The sequence below is a fragment of the Ursus americanus genome, chromosome 13 (assembly GCF_024610735.1).
Source record: "Ursus americanus isolate L20-20 chromosome 13, mUrsAme1.1.p, whole genome shotgun sequence".
Classification (NCBI taxonomy): domain Eukaryota; kingdom Metazoa; phylum Chordata; class Mammalia; order Carnivora; family Ursidae; genus Ursus; species Ursus americanus.
In genome coordinates, this window is record NC_142139.1 from 69,440,424 (window position 1) to 69,466,741 (window position 26,318).

General features: G+C 54.3%; 1 protein-coding gene across 3 annotated transcripts in view; it reads left to right on the forward strand.

Moving 5' to 3' along the window:
* Positions 1-26,318, forward strand: part of LOXL2 (lysyl oxidase like 2) — an 88,048-nt gene that overhangs the window by 55,838 nt on the left and 5,892 nt on the right. The window contains exons 6-10 of one of the 3 annotated variants that reach the window (XM_045774056.2): positions 1,708-1,912; positions 8,392-8,543; positions 14,340-14,507; positions 16,362-16,524; positions 21,039-21,282. In XM_045774056.2, coding sequence (XP_045630012.1) covers positions 1,708-1,912; positions 8,392-8,543; positions 14,340-14,507; positions 16,362-16,524; positions 21,039-21,282 — 932 coding nt within the window. The remainder of the gene's footprint in view (positions 1-1,707; positions 1,913-8,391; positions 8,544-14,339; positions 14,508-16,361; positions 16,525-21,038; positions 21,283-26,318) is intronic. The other 2 variants (XM_045774057.2, XM_045774058.2) reach the window with 2 other exon arrangements.

Sequence of the window (26,318 nt, forward strand, 5' to 3'; positions counted from 1 at the left end):
CCCTCTGTGTTGAAGCAAATGAGCATCAGCAGTAACTCAGAGCCTCGAAGCCTCCTGAGCCCCCCCAGCATACACATGCTCAGGTACGCACACACACACGCACACACACACACACACACACACACACACATGCGCGTGCATGCACTCTTGTGCCCCCCACATGCATGCACACCCAAACACATACACACGCATACATGCACACTCCTGCCCACATGCATGCATGCACACGCATATGCATGCATGCATGCACACCTGCGTCCACACACACATGCATGCACAGCTGCGCCCCCCACACGCATGCATGCACACATACACATGCACGCACGCACACTCGTGCCCACAACATGCATACACATGCACATACATACACACATGCGTGCACACACACATGCACACACATGCATGCACACATACACATGCATGCACGCACTCGTGCCACATGCATGCATATACATGCACACACATACACACATACGTGCACACACATACACACACATGCGTGCACACACATGCACGCATGCACACTTGTGCCCACATACATGCATATACATGCACATACATACACACATGCGTGCACACACATGCATGCATGCACACTTGTGTCCGCATACATGCATATACATGCACATACACACATGCGTGCACACGCATGCATGCACACATACACATGCATGCATGCACACTTGTGTCCACAACATGCATACACGTGCACATACATATACACATGCGTGCACACACATATACACAGACATGCATGCACACCCGCACCCACACACACACACACACACACACACACACACACACACGCATGCTCGGAAGTTGATGCAGACCAGGGTGTGTGGGCAGATGGAGTCATGTGAGCCAGCTCCCACCTGCTAACATGTGATCCAGTGGCATAAAAACCCTGGTGGAGAGTGGCTCTTATGCGTGTGCGATTAGATAAACCCTACGAGACAATTGGGCTTCCAGGCTGTTGGTGAGCACTTAGGGGCATTCGAACTGTAAGCACGCATCCTCTCTGCACACCTAGGGGTCTGCCTCCTCTGAGGAGCCAGGCCAATTGGACCTGGAGTAGAATCAGGGAGCGGTAGCAGGAAGAGTAGCCGCGTGTGAGCACGGCCTCCGGACAGAGGGCAGGCTTGACCGGCGCGGGGCTCCCCACCCCCATGCAGTGACCATTGTCTCAGTCACGGCCTTCTTGGTTGGGTCGCATGCTCTAGCCCCGTCCCCCTGCTCCGACTTCTCACCAGCCTGCAGAGCAGCGTCAGCAGGGTGTAAGCATCAGTGCCCTGAAGTCTCCCGCAGGGCTAGACTGGAGCACTCTGTTCTAAGCAAGGTAGAACCCCGGTCCATCTGGAATCTGCCAGGTTTGGGGGTAGGAGCTGCTTTCTATAGCTCTAAAGCTTGAGGCTCTGGAGTGAGGAAAGTGCTGGTGGCAAGGCTCCCGAGCCAAGCCTGGGTTGGGCTGGTGAACCCCTGAGGGCCCCAGTGGGCTCCTCCATAGTCCAGGACAGCAGCTCCCGGGGAGGATTGCAAAGGGAGCTGACAGCAGAGCTGACGGCCCAGAGTGAGCCCCCCGCCCCCCATACATGCACACGACTCCAGCACAGGTTCGCCTCTAGCCTGGGCACCTCGGTGGAGGGGGGCGGCTGGAAGGGGGAGTGGGCAGTGACTGCCTGCCGATTGTGCAACAGCTTTTGCACTCAGCAGGACCGTGTGTCTCTTCAGCAACCCCTGGTGCGGTTGAGAGGTGGTGCCAACATCGGGGAGGGCCGAGTGGAGGTGCTCAAGAACGGAGAATGGGGTACCGTCTGTGACGACAAGTGGGACCTGGTGTCTGCCAGCGTGGTCTGCAGAGAGCTGGGCTTTGGAAGTGCCAAAGAGGCCATCACTGGCTCCCAGCTGGGGCAAGGTAAGGAGTGGGGAGGCGTTCTGTGGCCTCTTCCCACGGAGCATGGCATGGGGAGCCCAGCCCAGGCGGGCTGGCTTCGGGCTTTTCAGGGTCTTCCTGCTTTGCTTCGTCCCTCCCGCGGCGGCTGCTCTATTAGAGAATGCCGGGCCTCTCCCAACAGTCAGAGCTGGAAGGGCCTTAGGGAACACTGAGCCCCCCGTTTTATGAATTTAGAAGCTGAGGCCCAGAGAAAGAAGTGAATAACCAAGATGAGACAACATATTAGCCACCAATGACGACTCTAATGGAGGTCTCGCAGCTGGCAACCCAGTGCTCCCCACTGTCCCACTGAGAAAGCTGGAATTCCCAGGCCCTTCCTCCAGGACAGGCTCTCAGAATTCCCCCGGCCGTGGCCCACCCCAGCACACAAGCATCTCAAAGGTCATCTTACTTTCCCACTCTGGTGTAGCACCACAAACATTCTCTCCCTGCCACCGGAGACCGGGAACAGGATGCCCTCTCCGGATGTCACGTGATGCTACCGAGAAGGGGCCTGGTTTTCATTAAGTGTCCTGAACAGATCTTTCATCTAAGCAGAGGACAAAAGTCTAAGAGGCTTTCAAGTGGGTCATTCCGTTGAGAACAACGATGCACACGTGACATGAGGACATGACAGATAGCTTCCCTTTCTGACAAGGAGGGTGGGGCGTCCTGTCCTGTGGGGAGAGGATGTTTCCAGACTGCCAGACGTAGGGCCGTCGCCCCACAGAGAGGAATGTGGTGAGGTCATTGGTCACAGCCTGGAGGAAGTAACAGCCCAGTGGACTGGAGAGAGAGTCCTGGAATCATAGATGCCCTGCTGGAGAGGACCTCCGTTCATCCAGTCCAACAGCCAAGGCCTGGAGGCACAGGAGGACAAGCCTGCGGTCACCCCCATGGTTAGTGGTGGAGAAAATCTGAAGCCCAAATCATTAGTTCTCAGATTTGGGCTTCTCCCGGTATGTCCACTGTGGCACAGTCCGCATGTATTCAGAACATCTCTCTACCCCACTTCTGACATCCTGCAAGCTTCCTGGGCATACCCTAAAGTTTAGGGGTCTAGGCTGGACGCTAACATTGCATCGTGCCACCTAGAAGCCTTGGTTAAACCGCAGGCCGGGCCTCTTCCTCCCTGGTCATGGTGAGCTCTTCGGAGTTCCCTTGGATGGCGAATACCCCCACGGTCCGTGTCACTGATGGGCTGATGTGTTGGTTTGTGCCTCCCCAAGGCGTGCAGAACAAAGCCCACTCATTCTGAGGAACAAATAAGCCCTGGCTGACATAAGCATTCCATCTATCGTGGGCGTGTGCTCTCTGACCTAGTTATTTCACTGCCCAGAGCAGCCGAAGGTTTCCAGGAACCTGCCGAACTCTGGAAGAAAGAGACAGTTGGCATTTTTGATGCTGTCCTTGAAAGAACCTCTGGATGATTTATGATCTCCCGCCACTCTGGGCAGGTCAACTCTGGTAGGCAGGAAGGGAAAAGTCCACGTTCAGTGTCAAGTCACAGAGCAGATGGGGTCAGTTCGCTCCCGGCTCTGGCTGGTGGACCCAGTGACCACACCCGTAGCTTGGGTGTGAAAGGCAAGGACTAAGAGGCGAGCAGTCTGAGTCCTAGTCCCAGCCCTGCCCCGCCCTTGCTCAGTGACCTTGAGCAAACAGCCAGGGTTGCGGGTTCTTCAGGTTTGTCTGGCTTCAGCCTCCTGTGATTCCCTGAGACCTGCTGTTATCACCAGGATGGATGTTAGATCGGAGTCAGACACTTTGTGTTTTGTGTTCCCGGGAGCCCTGCACACCTCTGGACTTCAGCTGTCTGTTTCCACGTCCATGTCCCCCCAAGACCCCATGCTGCACGGGGGGAGGGCCTGTGTCCTTTACCTCTGTGTCCCCAGAGCTGAGTCTGTACCCAGCTCATAGTGCTTTAGGCTGTTTATTCTATGAAGAATGAATGCATGAATGAATGAATGATTTCCAGTTGCATAAGTGGGATCACTCGGTAAAAAAGCTTCGGCACTCTGCACCTGGGCTGTCCCATAGAAATATAACATGAGCCACAGAAGTGGTTTTAAACTGTCTCGTAGACATGTAAAAAAAAAAACAAAAAAAAAAGAAAAGAAACAGGTGAAATTAATTTTAATAATATATTTCCCTTAATCCAGTGTATCCCAAATATTATTATTTCAACATGTAATCCATATAAATGCTATTAATGAGATCGTGTCCATTTTGCTTACCGAGTGGGTGAAGTCTAAGGTGGGCGTTTTACTAGAGCACATCTCAGTCTGGACTGGCCACGCACACGTGCTCAGTGTGGCTGTATTGGTCGGGGCAGCTCTAGAGCAGTGGCTGGAAAAGCCTTTTGCCTGAAATCCCTAAGCAGAAATACATGTGATGGAACAGCCCATGCACGTAAACCTGAAACAGAAGTTTCCGGAAACAGCGCTTACCTCTACAACATGCAAAACACTAGGCTATGTCCTACTATATTCTACCGTGCTCTTAAAACGTGATTGTAACCCACGGAGTTGACTGTGGGTCTAGAGTCCATGACGTCACCCCAGGGGGCTGGGCTTCTCCCCAGTGCCCTGCTTCCGCCCCTGGCCTGTGGTCCCCTGGGCCAGGGCTTGTGCTTGGGGGAAGAGCAGGGCCAAAGAGCAGGTGGGGAAGGCATCGTGGGGTGGAGCATTCAGGGGTTAGTCCAGAACCAGGAGCAGCCGAATGCTGGAGTCAGGATGCAGGTCAAGCCCAGGTCAGCAAAAGGAGCCAGGCGCCCACAGACAGCGCCAGGCAGGCTCCGCTGTACACCCAGGCCGGGGGCCTCCAGGGACACCGCCCACCCTGCCGAGCTGGGGGTACAGGGAGAGGGTGAGACACACTGGCTCTCCCGTCTCTGTGCTGTGAATGCGTGTTCTTCAGGGACGTGGGCCCCACCTCTGGGGCCTCATCTCCAGATGTCTGAGAGCAGTGTGGACATTTATACTGGGGGGAGACAGGCAGCGGTTAGTTGGAGTCTAAAGCTCTTGCATAAACCTTTCCTCCCCTGGCCGGTCCTGTAGGCCAGTGATTCATAAGCGTTCATCGAGGACTGCTTGGGCTGGGCCCTGGAATGGAGAATTCACGTATTCCACAAACATTTACGGTAATGGTTTCTGCTCCCCAGGAGCTCATGTCAAGTGGGGGAAACGAGACATAGCCTCCCTCAGAGGTCGCCTGCCTTCAGCGGGGTGGTGAGATATAAGAAGTGATACCTACACTATATACCGTTTCCTGAGCCCCTGGTCACTGGCCGTCCTCGGGGTCACCCATTCCTCATAATCCCCACCCTGCCCGAGAGGTTATTCTAGCCTTTGACACATGAGGGGGTGGGGCTCAGAAAGCGCCCGTTGCTTCCCAAGGAGACGCAGGCCGCCTCCAGTCTCAGGCCGGCCGCCGGCTCCTCGCCTCCCAGGGAGAGGTCTCAACAGGAAACACTGCGGGTGGGTGAGGTGGTATCAAGCAGAGCCATGGCGGAGGACGGCTCTGAGATGTTCCTCGGAGGCGGGCCTCTAGTCAGGTCCGCAAAAGGAGAAGGTGCTCTAGGAGGGCAGGGAGCACAGCCCCAGATGAAGAACACAGGCGCTTCCAAACGCTCTGCGCTCTCCCAGAGCGACCTGCCACTCCCGTCCAGCCGCGGGCTCTTCTCTCCCGATGGCTCCAGAAACCCACAGGCTCCCACTGTGGGGCCAACTGCCTGGTTTGCCTCCTGGCTCCACCAGGCCACTTACTTCATCGTTGGCTGCCCGTTTCTTCATTGTGCTGACTGGTGATCTGATGAGTTCATATACGTGAAGTGTGTAGGACAGAATCCGGGGCCTAGTAAGCACTCAATAAATATACATCGTTGTTGCCATTGCCCTCCTGACAGTCGTCAGACAAGCCCCACACGGGCTGCTAAGTCCAAGGTTGCTACCTGTTTCTGTGTCCACCTGAATCCCTGAGCTGTGGCCCCTGCTTGCTTCGAGGACCCTGTTTGGGGTCTGCCTTGTCACAGCCTCTCCACTCTGAGGCCTTGGATGCTTCCAGCCGTGGTCCTGTGTTTTAATCAATTTTGTAAAATTCCAAGGAATTGGAAGCTTTACTGTGTGTGAATTGAATTTGTGAATTTGTGAATTTACAAGGAAAGGGAAACTTGGCTCTCACTTACTAACATAGGTTGCTCCTGGTAGTTCATTTTGGCCTTGGTGAGCCTAGATGCTGGGTGTCTCTGGAAACCTCCACAGCAGAAATCACGGAAGGAACAGACATGATGCCTGCCCTCGTGCGGCCTCCCACCCAGTGGGGAAGCAGGCATGGAACAGACAGCCACCCGAGGCCTCGATGGGAGGCTGCACGAGGGGGCCCAGCTTAGACAGCAGTCAGAAAGTCTTCTCTAGGGAAGTGCCCAAAGCTGAGGCCTGAAGGATGAGCGAGAGTTAGCTGGTGAGGAGGGGAGGAGGATGGGCTGGGCAGGGGGTCCAGGCAGGGGAAAACCTCAGCTCAGTCACGCAGCCAAAGGAGGTGGTGTGGCGGTGGAGGTGGGAGGAGCAGGCAGAGACGGAATGCTAGGGGAGAGGCCAGATTGTGGCAAACAGGCCACTTGGGGATTGTGGATTTTACCCTTCGATGCAGTGAGAAGCCGTTCCAGAACTTAAAATGGGGAGTGACTTGATTCAATATGCATTAACAGCACTCTTGGGCTGCCCTGTGGCGAATGTTGTAGAATGAGCAAGCAGGACGGAGCCTGGAGGCTGTTGCATTTGTCCAAATGGGAGAAGACAGAGCGGGAGGAGCGTAATGGCAGAAATGCAAAGCACCCAGATTTAGGGGAGCGAACAGGTGTGGTGGTGGATTCCTTGTCGACCACAGAGGAGGAGGGGGTACCAGAGATGACCTCTGGGTTCTGGCGAGAACATCAGGCCGGATGGATACCACTTCCCAGGATGGAGAGGGCTGGCGGAGAAGCAGATGGGAGATGATCCTTCTGCTGGCCAGGGAAGTAAAGGAGACAAAACAGACAACTTTTCCAAGAAGTTCACTCTGATGGAGACAAAAGTGACAGGCCAGACGGTGGACTCAGGGCTGTAAGATGGGAGGTGAATGTCTGAGTGTTAAGGGGCAGGACCAAGCGAGAGGAGGATGGTGAATGAGGATCAGAAAAACGGAGGTGGTCCCAGGCAGGGCAGGGACCAATGTGAGGGTCAGTGCAGCCCAGAACTCCCGGAGAGAACAGGGCTTCGATCCATGTTGATGGGCTAGACAGAGGGGAGGTAGCCCTGTGAGCTGAGTGGAGCCGACACTGGTCAGGTTGGGAATTCTCTCTCGCCAGCAGTGGGGGGCTCTCCTTGGTTATCTGGGTGCGTGTGAGAGCAGCTTCCATGCATGTTCACCGTCGGTCACCTACCAGATGATTTGCCCTCTCTGCCCAACTGTTCCCCTGTCCACACTCGGGCATGCCCAGCAGGGAGCACTGGCAGGAGATGGGCTGGGGAGAGGGGGGAGGCCAGGTATCTCTTCTCCCTACAAGGTCCCTGTAGGCTGCTGTGTCCCTCCTTGACCGTGGATAATGGCTCTTAACAGGCGGCCTCTCCATATAGCTTCTTTGCTCTCCTAGGTCGGACGCTGGCATCTTCCCCTCACTCCGCTGGCCGAGGGGCCGTTTCTGTGTCCCACTGTTGCTAGCCTCTGAGTGTTGGACTGTCTGTTGTGATTTTGTGATTTCCTTATACTCTGCCCATACCTTTCTTTTCTTTTCGTTTTTTTTTTTTTAAGATTGATTTATTTATTTAGTTATTTGAGAGAGGGAGAGAGAGCATGTGAGGCGGGGTAGGGACAGAGAGAGAGAGAGGGAGAGAATCCTGAAGCAGACTCTCTGCTGAGTGTGGAGCCCGATGCGGGGCTCGATCCCAGGACCCTGAGATCTTGACCTGAGCTGAAATTAAGAGTCAGACGCTTAACTGAATGAGCCCCCCAGGCACCCCTTACCTTTATTTTCAAAATCCCTTTTTCTAACTCTGTTTGAATCATCCAGTTTGAGTGTGCCCTCACTTTCCTGCGGGGACTCTGATTCTATAGGAATAGTCACCCCTTTTGGGTTCAAAATGCACAGAGTATTAAAGTTGCAGAGGGAACTTAGATGTCTTCTTACCCAGCTCCTTTATTCAAGGAAGAAAACCAATATTCAGAGAAGCTGAGAGGGTTGGCCAAGGTCGCACAGGAAGTTAGTAGCACATTTGATTTACTTTTAGGAGAGAAGTGAATCCCAAGACAAGAAACAATTCTCTCCAAGGAGAGGAGGCCTGGATCCTTGAGCTGATTATGGGATGCAGTTGGAAGAGTTTTGAGGATGGGAGAAACATGTTCTCACTGTCTAGGACTTTCTTGCCCACTTCCAGAAACTTGCCTTCAGAAGCTGTCAGCGGCACGTGTTTGTTTTCCTCCCCCAGGGATAGGACCCATCCACCTCAATGAAATCGAGTGCACCGGGAATGAGAAGTCCATCATAGACTGCAAGTTCAATGCCGAGTCTCAGGGCTGCAACCACGAGGAAGATGCTGGCGTGAGATGTAACATCCCTGCCATGGGCTTCCAGAAGAAGGTGAGGGGCTGTGCTCTGTTTTGGTCACTGAGCCCCAGAAAGTATGGGCCAGGTAGCCTCCTGCTTAAGGTTTCTAACAGGTGGCATTCGAGTGCTCTGATGATGAACTCAGAAAGGGCTCGGGCTCCGCTGCTGCCACTATTAACGACATTCATTAGCGTGCCAAGTGAGAAAATGTGTGGATAAGCGCACTGCCCTTAGTGGCAGACGTCGGGCATCCACTGCGTGCCACACCCTGCGCGGGGACTGGACATGTGGGGTGATCACCACGCAGTCCTTTTCTGTGAGGGGCTCAGGGTCCGTATGTAGCGCATGTGACACCCTGGGCCTGGTCCCTGTCCGAGGACCCCGAGGAACTACATCGACAACAGATCTACAAGGTACACAAGGGTAAGCACAATACAGACAATAGTTTGGGACAGAAGACTGTATTTTGGTAACCAGAGGGAAAGAAAGGGGAACTTTAATAGCATTATACCAGAGGCACACCCTTCTCCTGAGATGGAGTCTCTAAAAACCTACATCGTGTCTCCTGGCTTTGGGTGATCTTTCCCGTGGGGGTAGCCAGCAAGATGAAGTCCTCTTGGTCTAGCCAATCCTCCAGAAAGGCCCAGCCCGTCCTATTTACTGCTCTCCACTGTCCCATGTATTTGGTTGGGTCCTATGCACCATCTGCTACCCGGCTGGCCCGTTGGAAGAGTTTCTTAAGCGCTTACTTTAAAAATGAGCAAATGCAAACACATCAGGGTACAAAATGGCTCCCCCGTTGGGTTCTTGCTTCGACAGTGATTCCTGACCTTGGCACCAGCATGCCAAACTGGTCAGCCAGAACATGTGTTGTGCAATTCACTGCCCGATGGGGCACGAAATGGGACCCGAGCAGCCCTCAGCCAAGCCGTGCGCTTGCCTGTGCGCGAGTAGGAGCACGGGCCACAGGCCCCCAGCTGTGGGAGAGGCTCGCCGTCCCTAATTATCTGGCAGCGTTCGTTGCAAGAGAGCTGTACAAAGCCGGGGCGGGTGACGTGCCACGGGTCCTGGTATGCTGTGGCAGCCTTCCCTTAGGCTGATTGGAGGTGGGTGGAGTGAGGTTTTCAACCCCAATGAAAGACCTAGGCCAAAGAAAGTGATGTTTTCCAGGTGCGTTTTGTGGTTGGGATGACTGAGCCAGGCGGTGAGCTCGGTGATGCCAGTGGAGGCACCACACTCCCAGCACCAACGGCCTCACGCTTGCACGGGCCCTCGGGGCTGCGGCAGGTGCTCCCTGAGCTCAAGCATGAGGCGTGGGAGAGTTTTACACCTGGTCGCCATCCCCTGGGAAGGCAATGGGCCGGCCTGTCACGTGGCGTGGCTCGGGGCTCCCAGGGGCACGGGCAACCACGCCAGGCTGAACTGGAGACTCCCAGCTGTTACCAAGGTGTTAGTTTGCCGGGGCCGCCATAACAAAACACCACCGACGGGGAGGCTTCCACCATAATAATGTTCGTCCTCACAGTTCAAGGGGCTAGAAATGCAAGATCAAAGTGCCAGCAGGGCTGGTTGCTCCCGCGGCCTCTCTCCTTAGCTTGCGGATGGCCACCTTCTCATGTGGCCTCACGCGGCCTCTCCATGTGCATCCCCCGTGTCTCTTCCTCGTCTTAAAGGGCACCAGTCATAGTGGACTGGGGCCCACCCTTATGACCTCATTGAACCTTAATTACGTCTTGAAACACGGTTTTTCCAAATACAGCCATATTAGGGGTGAGGGCTTCAGCACAGGAATGTCATGGGGACGCAAGTCAGTTCACCATCACTCACTGGCTGATTCCTTATTTAATTTCTTTGAGGCTTGAGGTTACTCCTCTGAAAATAAGGAGGTGAGAGCGTGACGTCCCTGGCTTCTCTGCCTCCCCCGTTCATTAGGAAATTGACTTTTCTCTTGAATGGCTACTAAAGACCACAGACTTGGAACCGGGTGGCTTTCGACATCCGGCCACCGTAAAGCCTCATTCTTCTCGCCACTGGGAGGGAGGAGCCAGGCCCAGGAGGCTCTGGGAATGGCAGGTGGGTTTACCGGGTGACCACCCTTGCTGACCGGTTCACCTCTGAGCTGCAGGCCTGGCCTGGCCGTGTTCCCAAGCCCGTGTGTGGAATGTGAGTTGGAAAGTGCCCATGCTTCGTTTCAGGCTGACATCTGGGTCGTGTTCCCTCTCCTCCTACCCCCTCACCTCCCAAAATAGGTGTGGGACTGGTTAACCACAACCTTATCAAAACACGATGCAGCCTTGCCGGACTCCACTGGCTGCAAGTGTTTTGCTTTCCCTATTGACGTTCAGGAGAATGTAGCCGTTTGCGCTCCGCTCCCTTCTTGCAAACCCCAGGCTGCTGCTTTCGAGAACCAAAAGAATAAGAGAAAGGAAATGCCAGGGTTATTTTCAGAAACTTTGAGGAGGATTGACCTTCCCTGGCAACCTCACTGGGTGATGAGGCGGAGGGGTGAGGGCCAGAGGCTGCTGGCTGACCCCAGGCCCCTTGGGGTTCCACCAATCCTGGTGACGTCAGAGCACCTCTAGCTAGCGCGCCAGGCTGTTTCCATAATGCTGGCACCTCAGAGTGGGGCCCTGGGCATGGAGAGCTATGTCCTAGGCCATGTTAGAGCTTCATGGCTGGCCTCTTGCTCCTTCTAGTCCACTCTAGAAAATGAGAAAAGGTCCCCAATGCATCTTGAAGGGCCTGGACTCCTTCCAGGTAGAACCCTGGTCCCCGTCTCAGAGGCTGCTCCAGGCCTACTCAGGCTTGGGGAACCACAGAACAGCTTGGAGCCTTGGAAAGGGCTTCAAGGAGAGGCCCCAACTCACCACTGGTGACCACGTGGTTTCCTTACCCCAGAGTCAACGTGCAGCCACGATCCTCAGCCAGAGCCTCCGAGACTTCCTGTGGCTTTAGGATGCGGGACAGGGATGCTGCCACGTGGCCAACCAACTTTGGGCGGGGGGCTGCACAGGCAGAGATGGACGAGGGAGAGAGTCCTCTGGGACCTCCTAAAGAGAGCCTGGGAACAGGGGCCTTCACAGCAGGACTTGAACTTGGGAGCCCCCCTGCTCTCTGGCAACAGGACAGTGAAACGGGGTTCTTCCATCTCCTCCATCTTCATAGTTCGTTGGCCTCAAGATGACAAAATGAAGTCAGTTTTCAGGAGGTGGTGGCCTAGGAAGGGGGCAGCAGGAGGAGCCATCTGTCCCCGTGACTGTTAGAATAGTCAATAAGGCAGGCACAGCCCACAGGGAATTCAAAAACGGTAACAAACCCGAATGAAAGTCACTCTGCTCTTAGCTTCACCGCCCGCTGGCGTTTGGAGCTTCAGTGCTCCCCTGGCCCACTGGAAGGGTCCACACCATGGCCTCCACCTCCCCAGGGTGCACAGGCTTGTGGGGGGGGGCAGCTGGAAACCACAGCAGGGGAGGGGCATGGCCTGTGGTTACCTAAAGATGCCTCTGATGGGTTTCAACACACGCCCTGCCCAAGGTACTGGCCCTTTCTTGGTGTGTTGAAGCTGGGTCGCCTGCCTTCTGCCATTCTGGGATTTTCTCAATGGCTCTGCTCATTTTATTTGTGTTTTTACATAGACCCAGAGATATGGTAGTTGTGGGTAAAGGACGATCCATATCTAAGACCGTGTCCAGTGCCCACCTTTGCCCCAGACTCTCAGCCCGGAAACACTCAGGAAGACAAACGTTGGCCTCCCGAAGGCCAGCCCTCTTCTTGCCTTCTCAGACCCCTTCTATTTCTTCTGAAGAGAGTTTAGATTTCTGATGGGACTCCCCCCTAATGAAGATCATTGCTAGGATGCTGACTAGTATTTCTCAAGCACTTACTGTGTGCTGAGCCCTGTCTGAGCACTTTACATGAATCATCTGATTTAATTCTTCCTCTCCACAAGCCTGGGAGGGAGACCCGGCATTATGCTGCCCTTGGCTTGTCTGTTTGCCAGGTGACCTCATTGACCTTGGCAGCCCAAAGTCCATAATAAGAATTGCGACCCGTGCCCCAGGAGTTATGCTGTCGCTAAGGACTGGCGAGCCAACAGCCCAATGTGCTCAGGGTTTCCTGGAGGCATCACGCCTGTCCCAAAAGAATGCATTGCTAAGTGTATAAAGGAAGCAGGGTAAGGTGTTTGGATTAAGGGCAGCATATTTAGAACCCTTCCCCAGGCTCCAGATCTCTCTGCTTGAAGTCACCTAAGTTGGTCCATGCTTTCAGTCCATAAGACTGGTCATTCATTCATTCATTCATTCCAAAAGTAGTGCTGGAGAACCTAACATTTGTGAGGTGCTGTCTTAATTATCAATGATGCAGGAAACCACACAAACACAGCTCTGCCCTTGGGAGCTTACATTCGAGCGGAGGAGACAGACGTTAAACAAATTGTGAGTTGGCTTGATTGTAACTGTTGTAAATGTTAAGAAGGAGACGTGTAGGCAGCGACGGAGTGTGTTCACGGCCATTGACCCCAACGAGAGGGAGTGTCGCAGGGTACGGAATCGAAAGGGTGAACCAGGAGCGGCCGGGCAGACGCGCATCTGTAGGTAGTGGGCTCACGTGTGACCTGTGTGACTCGGTCAAGAGAGTTGGGTAGCCGTGGAACCCAAAGGAAGGCCCGCGGGCCTGGGGGTCGGAGAACAGGATGCAAACGTGAGTAGCGGAGCAAGGGGAAGCCGCTGCCGTGTTCCAAGCCGGGAAGCCACACCAGCAGAGGTTTCTCTAAGCTGACGCTGGCTTCTGGCCAGTCAGTTGATGAAGTCCAGAGCGCAGCCAGGAGAGAGAGGAGGAGGTCTGGCTCAGGCGGGAGGTGACGGCTCTGGGACAGGGGGCTCTGCAGGGAGTTGAGGGAAGCGATGGATTGGAAAGAGACTTTGGAGATCACATCCTCGAAGGAAGGTTTTGACCGGATATGGGGGGAGAGAGAGGACGGCTCTGGGATTTCCGGCTCGTATAACAGAGTAGATTGGAATCAGCAAAGCACAGCTTACAGGCCAAACCTATCCCCGCGCCTGTCTTTGTCATTATCGTTTCACTGGAACACAGCCACGCACGGCCATGGACACACCAGCCGTGGCTGCTCTTAAGCCGCGCGGCAGAGCTGAGTGGTGACGACACGGAGCACACGGCCCACGGAGCCTCAAATACCACCTGGCCCTGTAGAGAAAGTGTGCTGCCCCGGAGGAGACGGCGGAGCCTTTTGTGGCAATAGGGAACAGCGGGCGGTCGAGCACCAGTTTAGGGGGACGCTGAGAAGATGCCAAGTTCAGACTTGGGGTCTCCCTGGTGCCAGGTGGAACTGTCACATAGGCAGTTGGCTACAGGGTCTCAGAAGGGAGTTCTGGTGGAGAAGACGGTGGGGGAGGGGCAGATGAGATCGGGAGCCGGAACCAGCTGACAAAAGGGCCCCGGAAGAAGTCTCAGGGAATTCCAACATTTTAAGGTCTCTTGAGGCATCCTCCCAGGAGTCTGATTCTGAGGGCAGCCCTCCCCGGTAGTCTCACGGAGGGGAGCAGGGGTTAGAGGCACGTGCAGCTGTGGTGCGTGGTGGGGGTCAGTGCACACGCTTCGAGGCCTGGGGCTGCCTGCGGGTGGGGACCTAATACGTAAGATCATGCTGGTCAGGGTGCAGGCACGTGTAGACTCTCAGTGATGCTTTTGACTCTGACTGTGTCCCAGGCAGGACCCCCTGGCTTGGGGGAAGTTGCGACGGGTGGCAGTACGGTAGGGCAGCTCCCCTCTGCTCCCACCTGGTGACTCTGCCTTTCTTTCTGTCCACAGCTGCGCTTGAACGGCGGCCGGAACCCCTACGAGGGCCGGGTGGAGGTGCTGGTGGAGAGGAACGGGTCCCTCGTATGGGGGACGGTGTGTGGCGAGAACTGGGGCATTGTGGAGGCCATGGTGGTCTGCCGGCAGCTGGGCCTCGGGTTTGCCAGTAATGCGTTCCAGGTGAGAAGCCCCCATCTTGGACCCCCCATCCAGTGTGGCCCTACCCCTCCCAGTCAGCCCTGCCTTCCCTGCGCCTTCCCCAGCTACCCGGGAGGTGGACAGCAAAGTGCCCTGGATGGGGGGAGGGGGAACAGGAACCTCATCCTGGCCTCAGCTCTGCCCCTCACAGCCCTGAGTCCTAGGGTGGGTCATGTTCCCCTCTGGCCTCTGTTTCCCCGCTACAGAATAAGGGGCTGGACTCTGGTTTCCAGGGTCCAGTCCACTTAGAGCGCTGGGATTCACCCTGGGCTGAGGGCTGATTCTGGGGTGTGCTGATGTGCCTGTGCAGAGGGAAGCAACTCAGTCCTACGGGGCAGTGGAGACCACCGAGCCCAAGGCCCAACACCCCAGATGCCTTAGCTCACTCCCTTGGAGGCCCCTCCGGCCAGACTATGTTTCCCAACTGGTGTCTGTCTGTACTCACACCTTCTCCCCTTGATTGGCTGGTAAACCTCTAAGCCTTGTCCCATCATCTGTGCCCTCCTCCCGCCGGCCCCTTTCTGAGAGGGACTCCGCTAAGCCCCTGCCCCAATCAGAAGGCAGCAGAGGAGAGGCAAGAAGTGCATTGGCTTCAAAACTCATTGACTTCTGGACCCTGTATTGTGAGGACACATTGTCAGAAGGAGGCTGGTGGGGGGGGGGCAGAGATGGGAGGCTTGAGGTCTCTTCCCATCTGTACCCCCACCAGCCTGCTGTATAATGATCTGGGGCAAAGCAGCTACCCTCCCATGCATCCCTTCTTCTCCCTGTGACATGGAGTGAATAGTCCCAGGTCCTCAGTGTCCTGGCTTCAGAGACTTTCTCAGTATTTGGAGAAGAGGAAAATGGCGGGAGCCCCCATCTTGCTTTGTTAACCTGACTCCAGCTCCCGTGCCCAGGGGCCCTGTCCCTCGGAACAGGATTTCTTAGGGAGGGACTTGGGTCAGATCCGAAGGCTTGCAGAGCCTGACTGCCCGCCGCAGGCCGGCCGGGTCCAGGGTAGGAGCTGAGTCCTGAGCAGAGGCTGCCCTGTGGCTCCTCATTGCAGCATTCAGAAGGACTGGCCTCTGGGAGCCCTGCCCACACCCTCCAGGCTCCGGGCTTCCCGCAGCGTCTCTGCTGATGCTGCTTGGACAAGCCAAGGCACTGTCTGGGGCTCCAGAGAGAGGAAAAACCAGTGCTCCTCAGCAGAGCGCTCGTCCAGCTATTTTCGTTCCCGATCAGCTCATTCTTAAGACACCTGGGCCTCAGCAGGGTCATGACGTGGGCCTGGATCTGCCACCGATTACACAGCCTGTCCCTTCTCGAAGCCCCGGTTCTCTCTCTAGAGGATGTGGGGGTTCTCTAGGTAAGCAGAACGAATAGGATGGATGCATATTGTGCTATCATGTGTGAATAGATTTCTTCTCTCCTGCCAATTCTGATCGATCGGTAGTGTCTCCCCGGAGCACCGTGCTGAGAGCACATGCAGGTTCAGAGGAGAGAGGGCTATGACGGACTAGTCATGTCTGCCCTGGGCTCCGGGCTGGGGACCGAGCAGCAGGAGTCACATGCTGTTCCTGACGCACAACATTGGACAGCCGTTTGACCAAAACCTTAGCTACGCTTTCCCCACGGGGACCAGGGACAGAACCGGAGCCTGAGGGTCTCCCCTAATCCGCCACCAACAAACTGCATGACTTGGGGACATGGCTGTGTGGGCCTCCACTGTCTCCATCTAAAAAAATGGGCTCATTTAGCTTTAGCCTTGGGATTTTCCCGAGGCTGAAAGTTGACGGAATATGAGGAAGTGACAATGGGGGGTGACACGCTTTCCATTTCTTTTGATTCCTCCAGGAGACCTGGTATTGGCACGGAAATACCTACGGCAACAAAGTGGTCATGAGCGGGGTGAAGTGCTCGGGAACGGAGCTGTCCCTGGCGCACTGCCGCCAAGATGAGGACGTGGCCTGCCCCCAGGGCGCGGTGCAGTACGGGGCCGGAGTCGCCTGCTCAGAAAGTGAGAGTCCCGGAGGGTCACATCCCCCCCTCCCCGCCAGGATCCAAGAGGGGACCAGAGTCCCACTGGATATTCCTGGCCAGGCTCGGGGCGTCTGCCATGAGTGGAGCCAGAGAGGAAAGCAGAGATTAGTTTTAAGTGAGAAGCACTGGGGGCAGGAGGAACTCCCCCCAAACACACACACACACACACACACACAAGCCTGCCACTTGCCTGCTGACAGTGGGAAGAGAAGCGGGAGGGAGGGACTGGGGAGTCTGGGAGCCTTGGGTTCAAATGGCAGGGCCGCTGTAGACCAAGTGACCTCCGGTTAGCTCTGTCACTGAGAACTCCTTGTTCTTACCAGTTAACGAGGAAGACAGCACCTTCCTCTGGGGCCGCGTCTGAGGCCAGGGAAGGAGAACAAGGACATGCTTGGTGTGTGTTGGCTTCCTTCCTCCCACCCTTCTCCAAAAAGCATTGCTTGTTTTCACAACTTGGAGACAATTTAGCTTCCTGGTGAGTCCCTGGGAATCCTAGAGAGACTGAAAACATAGAAGGGGAACCCCCGCCGGGACTCAGAACGGCCCAGCTCTGAAGGCTCCCTTATGCGCTGAGAGAGAGAAGAAGGAGGAAGCACTAACCACGCAGCCCTGTGGGCACGCTGCTCTCCTGAGGCCCCCGCGCTGCTCTCCCACCCCTGGCCTGATAAACCCATGCTTAGCCTTCTCCCTTGTCAATCTGGGAGGTGCAAGAGGCCCCGGATCTGGCCAGAGAACTTGAGAGCAGATCCCACCTGCCATTTATTAGCTGATCTTGGCAGAGTTGATTAAACACTCCAATCTCCAGTTACTGTTTTTCTAAGACAGTGGAAATGAAATGTGACAGTGAATATGGGCACGTGCACGGGAGACAATGATGCGCCATCTTACCGTCGTGGAGCTAGGGGATGTCAGACCTGAGCTAGTGAGCTTCACGCACCCATTGACCCCTTTAGATAGCCTGGCATTTTCGAAGCCTTGTAAGGCGGGCCTGGCCACCCCGGCGTGAGCTCATCTGGACAGACAGTGCTGGCTGTCCTTCCTGTCTGAGGGAGAGATCACTGGCCTCCCCAGGAAGGACATCCGAGCAGAGAGAAGCAGTCGGGGGCCTCTTCTTTGCTTCTTAATTTATTTATATTTGTAATCTACCATCATTCCAAGAGGAAAGTAACATAATATAAACCTAAATAAAATTCAAGGTAGCATAAGAGAAAAGCAGGGTTGGCGAAAAGGTAGTGGCTCAAAATGGAACCGAGAGAGAGGGGTAGAGTCCTATACATTTACTGTTGGGAGGTCATAAAATTCACTGTGAGCTTCCTAACAGCCAAGGAAAGAAGGAAACCTGGTCATTAATGTCAGTCACAGTGTCCATGAAGTAGAAACACACCCATGAGATTAGAGAAGCCCACTGTTCTAGATTCTGAGATGGAATTTCTCATGAAGACAGACAGCTATGAGATAAACAGTGCCCTTGACATCTCATGGCAGATGAAAAATAAGTTTCATGGGGCTCCTAGAACCCCGCAAGTTAGGCTAAAGGCATCACTCAGAGTGACGACTGGGGGGGGGCAGTGGCCATTTGGGCAGGAACACAGCTCTTGGCGGATCTGGCTTAATGCACGTTAGAGTATTCAGAGATGAAGTATATTTTTTGAGCCACCCTTTGCAATTACTTTTTCTCATCCAACCAGTTCCACCGTGTATCTGTAAGTCTTCCTTTCTCTCTCTTCCTCCTGACCCCCCCCCCCCCGCCGCCACATACAATCCATCCTCATTGCTACCTGTCTGTGTTTTCTCCACTCCTTCTACCTCCTTCCTCCCGCTGTCTCGGCCTGTGACCAGATGCCATTCTTCCAGACTACGTTAGTGCAGAGGCTCTTTGGCGGGATTCCCCACAGTGATGTGCCCCTCCGATTGCGCCCCCTCCCCGAAGCCAGAATCAATGCTGGTCTCCCACTCATACCTCCGTCCTGTTCAAACCCGGCCAGGCTTTCCCAAGGCACTTAGGTGAACACAGGGACTTGCACAAGGCAAGTGTTGTCCAGCCTCATTTGGGGCCACTTTCCACCTCCCACCCCTCCTCGGTGGCCCAACCATGCAGGCTTTGTGCTCTTCATGCCTCAGGGGCCTGGCACATGCTACTTAGCCTTGCAGACCTGCTTCCTCTAATCCCTGCTCATCCTCCAGGGAGCAGCTAAAACCTAACTGCCTCCAAGGAAATCCTTCCTGACCTCCTCCCCCAGTCTGGGTCCCCCGGTTATAATTTCCAACACCCCCTATATTTCTCCTTCTAGCTCTGGCACAACTGTAAGTAAGTAATTAATATGGGCTTCTGTCTGTCTCTCCGGAGACAGCGTAATGTCAGCCTTGTTCAGCACTGTCCAGAGAGCCTAGCGCAGGGTTTGCCTGAACACTTGGGGTGGACGGGTGGATGAATGCACGCTTCGGATAAGCTTCTGGCGGATGTTTCAGATGATAGGGAGGTCGAGGCCCCATCGCATGGCAGGTGCTAAGAGCACAGCTCCCAGGCTACCAACTAACTGCAGACTCCGGAGCTGGAGCTAAGGCTGGCCTCCTCTCAGGAAGAGGAGCGAGTGATGGAGGCCCGTTTGCTCAGCTCAGAGGTAAGCACAGGGGCTGTCCATTGAGTACCAAGTGTTGTACAGACCATGAACAAGAGACTCACCACACCCTCCAGTAAAAGTGTGCCCAGGACACTCTGCCTCTTGGTGTGTGTCCCCCAAGAGGAAGTATTTCTCTACCCCACTTCTCATCTGTGTGCCCCCTTCAGACTCTTCAGTTCCACATCCAAACCCCGCAGGTGGACTTGCTTTTCTCTAGAGGCTGCCGGCCCCGGGGGTAACAAGTATTCTTGAGAACATGTATGCTCCTCGTGCAGCCTGGGGGCCACGGGGAGTGTTCCAGGCTCTAGTGACCTTGAGGGAAGCAAAGCTCAGACCCACACCCGCCTCAGAAATTACAAGCAACTTGTTAGAAAAAAAAGGGTGGGGCTTGTTGCAAATAATTCATATATAATACTTTTGTGAATTAAAATGAACTAGAAATAGTCAGTGGAATAGACTTATAAAGGGAAACTTCCAGTTAATCATTTCGTAAAGAAGCTAAACCTTCTACTAGGATTGTTTAGTAAACAGAGACTGAAGCCATTGGTAATTTTTTCTTAACACCTGCTGTGTGCAGCATGCTCACTGAGTAAATCAAGCTTCGTTTTAAAAGATGCACTGGGGCCGGGGGCGGGGGGGGGGGGAGCCGGGGTGACACAGTCAGTTAAGCATCGGACTCAGTTCTGCTCAGGTCATGATCTCAGGGTCGTGGGATCGAGCCCCGGAGAGGTGTTGGGCTCCGCGCTCAGTGGGAAATCTGTCTCTCTCTCTCTCTCTCTCTCTGTGCCTCACTTAGCTTGCACTCTCTCTCCCTCAAATAAAGACATATATCTTAGGGAAAAAAAAAAAAAGATGCCCCTGGGGAAACATGTAGAGCAACAGTGTGAGTGGAAACTGAAAGGATCTGTTAAGAAGGTAATGGAGCGGGCGCCTGAGTGGCTCAGTCGGTTAAGCGTCTGCCTTGGGCTCAGGTCACGATCCCGGAGTCCCAGGATTGAGTCCCTCATCGGGCTCCCTGCTCAGTGGGGAGCCTGCTTCTCCCTCTGACCCTCCCCCCTCTCATGCTTTCTCTCTTTCACGCTCTCAAATAAATAAATAAAATTAAAAAAAAAGAAGGCAATGGAACGACACGCATCAGAGCCTTGAAAACATGCAGCCCTTCTGCCCAGCAATTCCACTTCTAGAAATATATTCTAAAGAAATAACTTATAAGTTACATACACAGATTTACTACAGGATGTTAATCACAGCTTTATCTTTAAGGGTGAGAATGGCAAGCAACCAGTGTATCTAAAGATATGAGATAGGGTTATGAATTCAATGTTACGTAGCCATGAAATGCATGTGGTAATGGATATTTATTAACAAGAAAATATGTCAAGATACATTTGAAGGGAAACGGTATTAGCAGACTGTAAATCTACATACAGTATTATGCGTGTTAGAAACTCTGTGTGTATCCCTCCTGGAAGGGTCGCACCAAGGTATCCATTGAGCTCGCTCTCAGGCAGCCACAATATCATTGCTGTGGTTTGTTTTTTATTATGGGAAATCTCCAGCCACCCAAAAGTAGAGAGAGCAAGATAATGAACCCTCGTGCACCATCAGTCAAATTAAACAGTTGTCAACATTTTGCCCATCATTTTGCACGGATAGCTGCAGAGGTGTCCAAGAGGACTCTCGAGAAGGGGAAGAGGAATTTGGAGCAGTGTTCTTCAAGAAAGGTGACCTTGAGAGACTATGAGCCAGCCCCAGATGGTGGTGCTAGGCAGGGATGGGGGTTTGTCCCAGCTCAGGAATCAGAAGCAAAAGACTTGGGAGGGGTGAGGGGGCTCTCATCTTGTTTGAACATCGTGTCTGCCCTCCGCAGCTGCCCCTGACCTGGTCCTCAATGCGGAGATTGTCCAGCAGAGCACCTACCTGGAGGACCGCCCCATGTTCATGCTTCAGTGCGCCATGGAGGAGAACTGCCTCTCAGCCTCGGCCGCCCAGACCAACCCCACCACAGGCTACCGACGCCTTCTGCGCTTCTCCTCCCAGATCCACAACAATGGGCAGTCCGACTTCCGACCCAAGAACGGCCGCCACGCGTGGATCTGGCATGACTGCCACAGGTGAGCCCTCTTGCATCGCCAGCAGCCTACACTGGCCCGACACGCTGCAGGCCTGCGTAGGATTCAGAATTGCAGGGTCCCTTTGAGAGCTGAGAGGCCACACATCCAGGAGGCAGGGTCTCCCTACATTACAGGGGGCCCGGGTCACCACAGTCACCTCGCACATTTACTCCCAGCTGCCCCGGCCCACCTCACCTTCCCCAAACCCGGTCTCGTTCTTGCCTCCAGTGCCGAACATTAGGAAACAAACTTTCAGTACCCGATGCTTCTCCACTGACCCTTTGGTCAATGGTTTTCAAGTGCATCTACGGCAAGTTCACACTCTGCAGGGTGCTTGGGGTTCTGCAATTTTGGGACTCTGAGTTCATTTATAAATATATTTGAGGGGGCACCTGGGTGGCTCCGTCCGTTAAGCGTCTGCCTTCAGCTCCGGTCATGATCCCAGGGTCCTGGGATCGGGCTCCCTGTTCAGCGGGAGTCTGCTTCTCCCTCTCCCTTCCACTCCCCCTGCTTGTGCTTTCTCTCTCTGTGTCAAATAGATAAATAAAATATGTTTTAAAATATCCTTAAAATATATATATATTTGAAATATCTTGAGGAAGGTAGTGGGTATGGAGACAAGAGTTTTAGGCCCAGTAGTCATGAGCCCTGATCTCTCAACCCAGCCGTGCCTCCAACCAGCTGCGTGATGTCAGGCCATCCGGGCCACATCACCCGGGACCTCCAGCATCCCTGCCACCCCTCAGCCTGTGGATGTGGCCCCAGTGCTATTAGTTCTGCACAAGAACAGAAATCCTAGAGCCAGCCCTAGCTGGAGCCAACAGAAGCCACCCGATTCATGGCCTTGGCTTATTTCTTCTGTTTCTTTGCCTTGATTCTGACTCTAATCCAGAGCCCACTAACCGAGCCTGTTCAGTTTCCTGCTGGGTCTGGACTTGGGCAGGTAGAGGGAACAGAAGAGAGCACACTTTTGAAAATGAAGGGGGTAGGCCCTGCCATGCAACAGGGCAGCAAGCCCCCAAGGGGTCCACAGTGAGTGCCCCCCCGGGATGCCCTCCGTCTCTGCGGCAGAGCTCCCTGCTTCTCACAGGGAGGCCCGTGGGCTGGCAGAGTCGGCCCGTTGCAGACCTTCGCATCAGAATCTGCATTTTGACAGGATCACCAGGTGATCGTGTGTATATCACGTCTAAGTCTGAGAAGCCCCGGCCCAGCTGACCACTAGGCATCCTTCCAGTGGGAAAACATACTGACCGTTGTGAGGGGCACGAGAACTGACATTTATTGACCCCCTTCTGAGTGCCGGGCACATGGAAGCCTCATTCTCAAGGGTAAGGGAATGGAGGCTCAGTGTTTATATGACTTGTCCAGGAAGTCCAACGGGAAGTTGCTGGGCAGGGATCCCCAGCTCGTATCTGTCTGACTCCAAAGTGTGTGCTCTTTCTGTTACCTCTGCTGAATCTTCATCAGCAATCTGTCCTCGTCTGCTTCTCCATGTCACAACAGATGGTCCAGTCACATTCAGATTGGTTTACGGTGACGCCTGGGTGGCTCAGTCAGTTGGGCGTCTGTCTTCGGCCCGGGTCATGGTCCCAGGGTCCTGGGATCGAGCCCGCGTCGGGCTCCCTGCTCAACGGGAGCCTGCTTCTCCCTCCCCTCCCCACTTGTGCTCTCTCTCGCTATCTCTGTCACTGTCTCTTTCTCTCAAATACATAAATAAAATCTTTAAAAAAGAAACAGGTTTAGGGATAGAACTGTTCAATCTGTTTCAAAAGAAAAGACTAGCATAGAACTTAGGGTGTTCGTTTTCCTTCATAATTATTATCCATATGTTTTGAATGTCCTAATTAGCCAAAGAATTTTTGATCTCTATGTAGAGGCATGTCAGCCTTCTGCAGGGTGGATGTCAAAGAGTAAAATTAAAGTCGTGACCAGATTGGTGCCTGATTTCCTTTAGAGGGTGGGAGCCCTGGGGCTGCGGGGGCTGGCGCTGCCCGCTCTAAGTTGGACATAATTGCATCTCTGTCCCACACGTGGCGGTCCACCCAGACATTACATGATGGGAGTTTCCGTGGGACATCTGCTTGCTCTCCAAGCAGTGGTCTGTCCTCCAAGAATACACATGGTGACACCATGGAAGTGTTTCTTCTGATCTGGAGACCCAGGCATTCCGATCTCTACCCCACCCCACCCCCTGCTTTTCCCGTCATCTTTGCTTACAGATGTTCCAATTGGTGGTTTGGGAGGAATGGGTGGAAAAAACATGCTGGCCATATGTCCCTTCAAGCTGCCTCTTCCTCACCCATAACTGAGAACCTATGACCATGGGATCTCAGGGAGCATAAGAGGGTCCCCCTGCCCCCAGCCTCCAGAGCTCCAGGGGACATCTCCAGGCTCTGTAGGAGGACCTTTGAGTAGGACTTCTGGACCCAAACCTCTGTTGCGTCCCTTTGGGAGTCTAATGAAAGCAGGCCCTTCTTCCACTCAAAAAATATTTCTAGAAGATTTACCATCCTATTTCAGCAGATTTACAGACTGTGGAGCCAAAGTTGAGAGCCCTGGCTCAAATTAGCATGCATGGGGAAAATTATCACTCCCAATGCAATTAATGCTACAATGAGGAAATATGTTCTTTGAAAGCCTTCAAGTGAAACCTAAAGACTGACCCCATTAGCAACTTCCTTGCCAACCAGACATGGAAGAAAATGCCCTGAGTTGTCCTCTCTCATATGCATCATGCCCTTGGTCGATGACCCTGACTGTGCCCTAGGGAGCGGGGCCACACCTGTTTAACTGGCACGTCATGTCACAGGTCCCACAGGGTCCAGACGGACCTGGACACAGAGCAGCTCTGCCCCTGCGTGTCACACCGCAGGCAGCCCCACAAGGGGCACTGGGAGCTGGCGAGCAGGGCGGTGGATGCCCAGCACAGGTGTCTGCCCAGCGAGTCGGGGACAGCCCTGCTACCGAGGGAGAGTTTTACTCTGCCCGGCTACCAGCATGTGCAGAGCAGGCCCCGTGTTGGATCAAAGCCCCGCAGATGCGGTGTGGCCTCTGGGAGCCAGTTTTAGGCCCTTGTCACATCCATAGGGCCTTGTTCTGGCCGGAGGGCTCCCAGCACATGGGGAAGGTGGGGTGGAGCGAGCAGAGGCCCTCGCCCTTCATGACAGCACCTCCTGGACCTGGAACACCTCCCCCCCCCCCCGCCGTATTCTCTGCAATGGGGACAGCAGCCTTGTCCCAGCTGCCGCTGAGCGTCAGCCAGGAAGCACCAGAGGACACGTGGCTGGTGGGGGACAGGATGAAGGGTGACAACATCTCTACCGTGCGCACTGACTCTCTGATTCCGAGTTTCTGTGGGCCCCAGTGCCCTAGGATAACAAAGGATATGCCCAGACCCGCCCTCTTCCTCTGGACTAGCTTGCTCCAGCTTCCACGTGTCATCTGCTTCTGACACTGATACTGTGTCTTAGAGGACGAGCTCTGCAGTCTTATGGTAGAAGGCCATCCTTCCTTTTATCCAAATTACAAGGACTTCCACCAAGTGTCAGGTCACTCTCGCTCTCCTTAGGTTCTGGAATTTATTTTTTTTATTTTTATTTTTTTGAAAGATTTTATTTATTTATTTGACAGAGACAGCCAGCGAGAGAGGGAGCACAAGCAGGGGGGGGTGGGAGAGGAAGAAGCAGACTCCTAGCAGAGGAGCCTGATGTGAGGCTCGATCCCAGAATGCTCGGATCACGCCCTGAGCCGAAGGCAGACGCTTGACGACTGCGCCACCCAGGCGCCCCTGGAATTTCTTTAAAAGTTTTAATTTCCCCAGTTCTACCCCACAGATCCGGCCCGTTGTTAGACTTCCAAAGGTCAGGGCAGCTCAGCCTGGAAAGAGGAAGTATACCCTTATCACCGATATGTGCCCTCCTGCCTTCCTGGGGGCCCCATCTGTATTTCCTGGGGGGCCTGCGGGGTGTCCTGGCCTCTCCAGCCAGCCAGTGGGGAGGGAGACGTGGCCCCAGGGGTGACGTCCACACCTGTCCCGGAGGTAAAGCACGGGAGCTCCGGGACTGCAGCTAGCTGGAATCTAGAGGCTCCAAACCAGCTGTTTCCCTCCTCGTGTTCGCAGGGGAAAAACTGAAGAGCTAGGGAAAACTCTTAAATCAAGTCTGCAGGAAGCAGGGGGAGCGGGAGAAGGTCAGCCTTACAACAGTCCATCTGTGGACTCCGTCTGAATTTTGTTTAGACAACGGAACATAAACCCATTTCTCTTCAGTCTTTCCAGCCAGTAAACATGGTAACATAAACCCCTCTCTGAAAGATGCAGACATGTTTTAGGCAATGAGTCAGACCTCATGTCTCATCCTGCTCCTTCGAGAAGCCAAAATAGACTCATTCAAAGTCATCACTTCGACTTGCCACAAAATGTGTCCTTGTGAGTGTTCTCAGGGGGCCCCTGGCTCAGCATCGCTTTACAGAAACATGAGCGACCTGGGAAAAGCCCAAGTTAGGAACTCCTGGCATTATTTTTAGCACGAGCAAACATAGGAGGAAGGGGGAAAGAGCCTCTAATTTCCTCTCCGAAAACCTATCGTTTTAATTCCCCTCTTGCCTCTGTCCTGATTGCCCCTGCTCCCTCGGAGGGAGCCAGAGGCCAGCCCCGGGAGGCCTGGGGGGTGAGGAAGCCTGGGCCCGGTAGCAGGAACAGTAGCGATGGTGGTGGTTACGAAAATACTACTTGTGGTACCACTGTGAGCGGGAGTAACCAGGAGAGTTGACAGGTGCTGAGTACCCCTCTGTTCCCAGCCGCCTGGGAGGTCTTCCTGTGGTTTCTCTGATTCTAGTCCTTGCCGGACTCCTAAGAGCGGGTCCTGTGATCATCCCCTCTTTCCTTTTTCTCCGCGTGACTTGGGTGCCTCGTATTTCTGTTTCCCCATTTGCCCCATGTCCCAGTGATGCTAGAGACAAGCGTGTTCAAAGAGTTGCACACGCCTGTGATACACACGTTGCCGCTCAGGCTGGGCCTGGCCCGCCCGGGGCCTCAC